At 51.0% G+C, this 8,947-nt stretch overlaps 1 protein-coding gene across 1 annotated transcript; it reads left to right on the top strand.

The window, feature by feature from the left end:
• The first annotated feature begins 6,770 nt into the window (after positions 1–6,770).
• NHLH1 (nescient helix-loop-helix 1) lies at positions 6,771–7,181 on the top strand. Its single transcript, XM_065420524.1, has one exon. The coding sequence runs from the start codon at positions 6,771–6,773 to the stop codon at positions 7,179–7,181; it is 411 nt and encodes a 136-aa protein (XP_065276596.1).
• Positions 7,182–8,947: the final 1,766 nt, after the last annotated feature.

Raw genomic sequence — 8,947 nt, forward strand, 5'->3', positions numbered from 1 at the left:
TTTAAAATGAGATTTTAAAGGAGGGATCTGAAAGAGGAGGGGACGGGCCGCCTGGCAGGGAGGACGCGGCTTAATCTAACCACCAAAAATATTCTAGTGTGTTGTTAAAGTGCTTGTGAACACGTCGTATGGATATTTGGATGTTAGGGATGGCTGGCTGGCTGGCTTTCTTATCCCATCAAACTTTTAAAATCTATACAGGCGCTTTCAAATCAATCCGTAGAAGGGAAGGTTCCACTGATGCTAGGTCCCTTGAGTTGTGTGTGAGGCACATCAACATCCTGTGCGTGCCTGCCTCTCACACACACACACACACACACACACACACACACACACACACACACACACAAAACACAACCACGTACAAACTTACGTGCGCACACACAAACTCAGGCACACACACACAAGCATATGCACAAACACACACGCACACATATGCACAATGGCCCGCTCTGTGCTTCGCACCAATGGTCAGCCCAGGTTCTGCGGGGTGGCCAGTCTCTGTGAACGCAGCATTATCCATTCAGTTTCTGTTCCAAGCACTGTCCCCTCTGTCCCACCCCCACGCAGAGGAGAGGTCTCTGTTTGTTTCTCTCTCCCTCTCCCCCTGTCACACTCCCCCCCCCCCCCCCCAGTCTCTCTATTTCTCCTTTATGAAATATGCATGGTGAACAGATGTCTCCTTCTCCCTCCCACCCCACTACCTCCTTCCCCCCTGCCGGACCACATCCAACCCCACCTCCCCTCCCTCCCAGGGGGGCTTTAACTTCCCTCCCAGCCAATGGGATCCCCTCTGCTGCCTTTAATATTTATGAGGGGGAGCACTGGAGTGGCCAATAGGAAGCCTGGGGTGGGAGGCAGCATGCTAGCTTGGGTGCGTGTATATATAGTGTATGGGCCGCATGCTTCAAGGTGTGTCCATATAAATGTGTAGCAGCCCGTTTGCACCTCCGCATGTCTGGGCCCCAATGACAGGATCCCTCCCCTCCCCGGGCCCGTCCATCAGTGCAGGAGTCTGAGCGCACAGGGGGAAACTTTCTTCCCCGTCAATGAACGAACGAGCCAACCGGATCCTCAGGGCTGGGATTATTCGGGCTTCGTCCTGCAAGCAGAGAAAAGCCAGAGGAACTTCAGAGATTGAGGATGTCATCTGGTTAGGGGTAAGGCAATTGCTTGGGATGGGGTGAGGTGGGCATTATAGATACACTGATAGATTGCAATCAGACCCATTGCTGCGGTACCAGGCGGTGACATACTACGGTGATAGATAGATAGATAGATAGATAGATAGATAGAGGGGGTGTATGGGGATAGATAGATAGATAGATAGATAGATAGATAGATAGATAGATGATGGGGTGTATGGGGATAGATAGATAGATAGATAGATAGATAGATAGATAGATAGATAGATAGATAGAGGGGGTGTATGGGGATAGATAGATAGATAGATAGATAGATAGATAGAGGGGGTGTATGGGGATAGATAGATAGATAGATAGATAGATGATGGGGTGTATGGGGATAGATAGATAGATAGATAGATAGATAGATAGATAGATAGAGGGGGTGTATGGGGATAGATAGATAGATAGATAGATAGATAGATAGAGGGGGTGTATGGGGATAGATAAATGGGGTGTATGGGGATAGATAGATAGATAGAGGGGGTGTATGGGGATAGATAAATAGATAGATGGGGTATATGGGGATAGATAGATAGATAGATAGATAGAGGGGGTGTATGGGGATAGATAGATAGATAGATAGATAGATAGATAGATAGATAGATAGAGGGGGTGTATGGGGATAGATAGATAGATAGATAGATAGATAGATAGATAGATAGATAGATAGATAGATAGAGGGGGTGTATGGGGATAGATAGATAGATAGATAGATAGAGGGGGTGTATGGGGATAGATAAATGGGGTGTATGGGGATAGATAGATAGATAGAGGGGGTGTATGGGGATAGATAAATAGATAGATGGGGTATATGGGGATAGATAGATAGATAGATTAGATCATTCCATATAAATTTAGAAGTATTACAATATTCAAGACAGAGAATTTCCCCCACCCTCTGTTAGCTTTTTGATATAACCTTTGGTATACGCACATTCACTTAACTTTGGAGAAGTCAAATTGAGAGGGGTTTTTTTGGGTGTTGTGATGGCTCTAAAAAGAAACCTCAGATCCAAACACCCCATACTCCTGGGCTGGGGGTGGAGGGGTGTCCTGAGTCCAGATATACAGCTTTGGCTGTCCAGGGTGGTGGTGCCTCTCACCAGCAGTCACGTGCTGCATTTGGGGACACCGCACTTGGAGGCAGGGAAAGGGCCACGCAGGGAGATTCAGGAAAGGGGGAAAAGGGCCTTTGGCTCAGAATTATGTTTTAGATTTTAGTGGCCATTGAATGTGACTGCTGGCTCCTGCCCAGCGTCCCAGGGCGAGGGGTTCTCAACCCAGGCTTCTGCAACAGCCAAATTGACGGAACACTCAGTTTGCATTTATTGCAGGGGGGCAGAAGTGAAAATCTCCCAAGAGGGAAAGTCATGGGTGTAAAGCATCAGGGACATGCAGGATGGAGTAGCTCAGACAAGCAGGCAGCTGGGAAAGGAAGCTGTTTAGACCCAATTCTGCAACCTGTACTCATGCGAGTGAGCCTGGGAGTCCCGTGAGTCAGGACTTGATTAAGGCTCCTGCGTTGAGCCCCAGGGGTATAAATCATCGTCCCTGCCTGGCGTTTACACCCAGAGGCCTGTCTTGTTAGTCGTCTCACTGTAATAACAAAGGGCCAGACCTTTGGCTGGTGTAATTGGGCATAATTCCACTGCCCTAGGGCAATTTACACCCGCTCAGAACCTGGCCCGGTCAACTTGATTCCATCTAGCGTGTTCAATGCAAACGGCTGGCAAGTGAGGGCACGGCCAGTTCTCCTGGAAATGTCGCTGGCGATTGTTCTGGGGTGGGGGCAGGGAGGTGGAGGTGGCGTACCCTGCCCCCACCCCAGATCCTATTGGCCACTCCTTTTTCATTAATCACCTCCCAGGGGGTTGGGGCTGGGTGTTTAAAGCGATTATGCCTGCGTCAGGGACATCGTCACAAAAATAAAATTGTGGAAGGGGAGGGAGTTGTCAGCGTATGGAACGTTGTATGTGGTTATATTATATCCTGCAAAGTCGGGGGGGTGGGGGAAAACAGTAGAGCATCTAGACCTATGGAAAGTCTGGGGGTGGGAAAAGCCCCACTTGCCCCAGAGCAAATGAACTGCCTGGTCCATATTTGTGACCTCACCCGTCCACCCCTGTGCAGGAGCAACAGAGCCAGACTTGGTTGCAGGCTCACTCCAGTTTGACACCGGTGTCACTTCATCACCACCGTGCACCTTGCGCAGTCGCTCGCACCAGCACTGAGCGAGCGCTGGGGCCCCCCGCTTTGCACGGGGTGCGAGGCACAGGGCGACAGAGAATCCCGCCCCTTGTCTTCAGCACAGTGATGCTGGTGTCAAACTGGGCTAAGCGAGCAGTGGGGCAGTCCCAGGGCATCAAAGTCTACGGTCCCGGGGAGTGTGGGGCATGGTTAGAAAGAGCCGTAGGTTTGACAGACAAGTGTTATGAGTGCAAATCCAGTGTGAGTCCACCAAAGCCAGGCAGCAGCTCTCAGGGACTGCAGAGACCTGGCTGCAAGGAACGCAGCCCTTGCCTGAGGCAGAAGCGTGAAGAGCCACCTCCTTCTAAGCGCGGTCCAGGGATGTAAGCACAGCCATCCAGGGGAGCACTACCTGTTCCCATGGCTTGGTGATGCTGCAGCATGAAGCAGCTCTCCATGGACAGTAATTGTGAGCCAGGATTGTGAACTCTTTGGGGCAGGGACCGTGTCTCGCTCCATGTGTGCCCAAGCGCTCGGGAAAGAAAAGCAGCTCCCGGCTGCCCCCGCGGCACGCAGACCTTCCCTCACTATTGTTCGCTCTCCCAGCACACTGCTCCCAAGGCCAAGCGGGGAGAGAGGGGGCCTGGTCTCCCCTCTTGGGCTTAGAAGTGGGAGATCGGGGAACATCCTTGAGAAAACATGAATGAGAGAGCAACGGAGAGAGAGAGAGACGAGGCGGGGCAGGGAAATGGAAGAGAAAACATTACATTAGACAGACTAATTAGCGCACACTGGTGACGGGAGACAGACACACTTAGAGAATTTAAACACATGCCTAAGCGCTCGGCTGGATCGAGGCCTTCTTGATTGACACCTGAACTGGTGTCTCTGGACCTTGCCACAAAGAGGGTAAGTTACTAGTGGGTCGCACACTTTGTAGCTCATTGCATAGCCCCTGGGCTCACTGGTTCCCTCCCACCCGACCCCACAAACTCTCTGGGTGTCCCCCTCCCGTCCCCCTCTATTCTAGGGAGTCCCAGCAACTCTCCCCAATCCCCCGCCATTGCAGGGGTTCTGTGTGCTCCCTAGTTCCCCTTCCCCCCAGACCAAGGTCTCCCAATTCCTCCCCCCTCACACACACCACTTCAGGGTGCAAAGCTCAGATCTTTGAGGGAGAAGGGGGCATTGGATACAGCTACAAGCAGTGCCCGAAAAGCAGTTCCACCCAAAAACAGCTCCATCTTTGCTCCCCGAACCCTCGACCTTCGCTAGAATAACTTTTAATTTGTTTTTAATTAAAATGTGCCGTGTGAGTGAAATAATTGGCTTTCTGGATTTTTATTTTATTTGGTACAAGATTTCTAGGGAACATATTTGACAGGTGTTTCCCCATATTGCAATGTAAGTGTGTGTTTGTGTCTCTGTGTGCGTCTCTGTGTACATTTGTGTGACTTTGGCTGTGTATATTTATTTCTCTGTGTGTGTGTGCACATGTGTGGGTGAATTACTGTGTGTGTATGTGTGTGGTTTTGTGTGTATGAATTTGTGTGTGTTCGCATACTGTGTCTGTTTTTCATGTGCGTGACTCTGTGTGTGTATGTGAGCGTGTGGGTGAATTACTGTGTACATATGTGTGTGGGTTTTGTGTGCGTTAATTTCTCTGTGTGTGAATTTGGGAGTGTATTTTTGTGTGTACAAATTTCAGTGTATATGCCTGTGAGTTTCCCTCTCTGAGTTTGCATATGTCCTTCTCTGGGTGCGTTTCTACACATTCATGAGGCTGTGTCTGTACATGTCAGTCTTTTAAAGTCCGACTCAGAATATTTCTTTCATTTCATTGCCTCTGTTTATCCATTCTGTTCATTCCGCCATTCTGTTTCAGTTTCTTATAATCATATGGCTTGTTAGAATTCAAAAGCATCTCACCATGTGCAAAAGTTGTTATACAAGAATAATATTTTATACACATTATCTATCTATCTATCTCCAACCACCCCCTCTAGCTAGCTAGCTATCTGTCTATCTATCCAGTTTACAGTCTCTGCTAGCAGTAACAGCTCTCTCTAGCGCTGAGATCTTTCTTTCTAACCCCTCTTCATTCCACTCACTCCAAACTTTGTTTCCCTTTCCCCTCTGGCTCTGCCCCTTGCCTGGTTCTGTCCCAGCCTGGTTGGGAGGGGTGGCTCAGGCCCAGCCTGCCCTTTCCCCAGACCCACAGTCCCTGCTTTGGAAGCATCTCTGTGCGACCTGGGCTCTGCAGAGCAGGGCTGTGAAGGCAGCGGAGGGAGGGGAGACGGAGAGCCAGTGTTCCTGGCCTGCACGCAGAGTCCCGGGGGGAGCAGGGAGCCAACTTCCATTTGGACACGTCAAGCAAAGCAGCTGTGTTGGGTTCCATATGTCTGGGGTGCCAGAATCCATGACATACGGGCTCATTTAATATACAATAAGCCCCCCCAGCCCCGCAGTCTGTCTTTTCCCCCCTCGCTCCAATCCACCACCTGTCATCTCTCCAGAGAGCCCGGAGAAACGGCTTCCATCTAGTCCCACAGCCTCTCCACAGGCTCCCCCCTCTGGGCCTTTCCCTGCAGCCACGGGCTGCTGCAACCCCTGAGTCCCTGCCCACTGCCCACATTGCTGGCAGCCATGCATGGGTCGAGCTGCGTCCGTTCTCTGCACGGGGACAGGGTGCTTTGCTGGCTTGTAACTGGAACTGTTTGCTTGTCCTAAAGGGACAGATGAAATAAACTCTCTTTCTTTCTGTGTTTCTGTCTGTTTGTTAAGTGGGAGCAGAAAGTCAGTGAGAACTCCTTTGTTTCTGTTTTCTAGAGCACTTTGGAGGCAATTGCAGAGACTGACATCTGAAGAAGGCAAACCACGTCGCAAAGCGTGCCAAAAACGGACCCAGCAATCTACACGCGCACATAGAGGAGAGATTTATTTATTTAATTTATATATTTATTGGAAATGTATTTAAATGATTTATTTGGAAGATTGTTGATTGTGTGACTAATTTCCTGGAGAGAGTAATCAGCTTTGAAATTTCCTTGGAAGGATTATTTTTTTTTTTTTAATGATGATGATGTGAACCAGAGAACAAAATATTAGAAGCAGAGCAATTTTATTTTGGAATTCATTCTATCTATCTATCTATCTATCTATCTATCTATCTATCTATCTATCTATCTATCTATCTATCTATCTATCTATTCCCATACACCCCCTCTATCTATCTATCTATCTATCTATCTATCTATCTATCTATCTATCCCCAGACACCTCATCTATCTATCTATCTATCTATCTATCTATCTATCTATCTATCTATCTATCTATCTATCTATCTATCTATCCCGATACACACCCATCAGTCTGTCTATCCATCCATCCTTTGAAAAGATGATGCTCAATTCAGACCAGACGGAAATCGACGTGCCCCCGTCTCACTCAGAGACAGAGTCAGTTTTTAGCGACTGTGGTGGGGGCGGTGGCCGTGGGGCTGGAGTGGAGGAGGCCGGCGGCATCAGCTTGTGTGCCCAATCCCGGCTAGCGGAGCCGGGCGAGGCTCTGAAAAAGGACCTGCAGCACCTGAGCCGAGAGGAGCGGCGGCGGCGGCGGCGTGCCACGGCTAAGTACCGGACAGCCCACGCCACACGGGAGCGCATCCGCGTCGAGGCTTTCAACATGGCCTTCGCCGAGCTGCGCAAGCTGCTGCCCACCCTTCCCCCTGACAAGAAGCTCTCCAAGATCGAGATCCTCAGGCTGGCCATCTGCTACATCTCCTACCTGAACCATGTGCTGGACGTCTGAGCCACCGAGCCCACGTCCGTCTGTCCGTCTGTCTGCTACATCTCCTACCTGAACCACGTGCTGGATGTCTGAGCCACCGAGCCCACGGACGTCTGTCCGTCTGTCTGCTACATCTCCTACCTGAACCACGTGCTGGACGTCTGAGCCACCGAGCCCACGGATGTCTGTCCGTCTGTCTGCTACATCTCCTACCTGAACCACGTGCTGGACGTCTGAGCCACCGAGCCCACGGACGTCTGTCCGTCTGTCTGCTACATCTCCTACCTGAACCACGTGCTGGACGTCTGAGCCACCGAGCCCACGGACGTCTGTCCGTCTGTCTGCTGCATCTCCTACCTGAACCACGTGCTGGACGTCTGAGCCACCGAGCCCACGGACGTCTGTCCGTCTGTCTGCTGCATCTCCTACCTGAACCACGTGCTGGACATCTGAGCCACCGAGCCCACGTCCATCTGTCCATCTGACTGCTACATCTCCTACCTGAACCACGTGCTGGACTTTTGAGCCACCGAGCCCATGTCCGTCTGTCCATCTGCCTGCTACATCTCTGACCTGAACCACATGCTGGACGTCTGAGCCACCGAGCCCATGTCCGTCTGTCCATCTGCCTGCTACATCTCTGACCTGAACCACATGCTGGACGTCTGAGCCACCGAGCCCATGTCCGTCTGTCCATCTGCCTGCTACATCTCTGACCTGAACCACATGCTGGACGTCTGAGCCACCGAGCACACGTCCGTCTGTCCATCTGTCTGCTGCATCTCCTATCTGGATGTCTGAGCCAACGATTGTCCATCTGTCTGTCCGTATTTCTTTACAGATCCTGCCAGACATGTGAGCCACCAAGCCCATCTCTGTCTGTCTGTTTGTCCATGCGTTTACCATATATCCTACCTGACTACTTGCTGGAGTCTGAGCCTACATCCATCTGTCCGTGTTTCTGCTACATCTCCTACTGGACATCTGAGCCACCAAACCTACATCCATCTATCTGTCTAGCTGCTACCTGAACCACATGCAGGACAACTTGAGCCTCCGAGCCCATGTCCATCCACCCCTCCATCCATCTGTCTGCTCCATCTCTTACTCAACAGTCCTGGGCTCTAGCCCATGTGTCTGTCTGCTCTTTCTTCTACCTGAGCCATGGCCTGGATTGGTGAAGTGCCAACAGCAGGAACGTTTCAGGCCTTTTGTCTGTCGGCTGCATCTCTCCCCGCTGACACCATAAAAGCGCCCTGTCTCGAGGGGCTGCTGCACCATCTGAGCCTGACGCCCCCGGCAACCCCCAGATCTAGGCAGACAAGGAAGGGAGCTTGACCCCCTGTGAGCTCTGGCATTCCTTGCACAGCCGCAGGGCTCCCAGCTTTCCCTGCCCTGAAAAGAAATACCAAACATGCTGCAAAAATGGAAGACATGGGGCAGCCCCCAGCCCTGGCCCCACAAAGATGAGAAAGCAGCGCTTTCCTGCAGGGTCCAGAACCTAATGAAGGGGGGAAGGTTCCCATAGATGGATGGGAAAGAGGGCATTTCCTTGCTTAGATCCACACCAGAAGGCATAAACCTTGTCCTTTGTCATGACCCCATCCCTTCTCCAATGCGGGCAAGGGAAAACTGGCTGTGAGTCTGTCCCCCGGGGGAATTTCAGTGCCCCACAGGGTGAGAACTACCAACAAGACTGGCTCTCCATCTCCCAAGCCAGTTCCCACTTCAGCGTCTCAAAGGTCAGAGTTTGCTCCCGTTGCAGTTAATAGGCCCCAATCTCCATT

Source organism: Emys orbicularis, chromosome 20, assembly GCF_028017835.1.
Source record: "Emys orbicularis isolate rEmyOrb1 chromosome 20, rEmyOrb1.hap1, whole genome shotgun sequence".
Taxonomy (NCBI): Eukaryota; Metazoa; Chordata; order Testudines; family Emydidae; genus Emys; species Emys orbicularis.

Excerpts from the sequence above, each read along its gene's own strand:
- NHLH1 (XM_065420524.1), top strand. The coding sequence starts at position 6,771 with ATGATGCTCAATTCAGACCAGACGGAAATCGACGTGCCCCCGTCTCAC.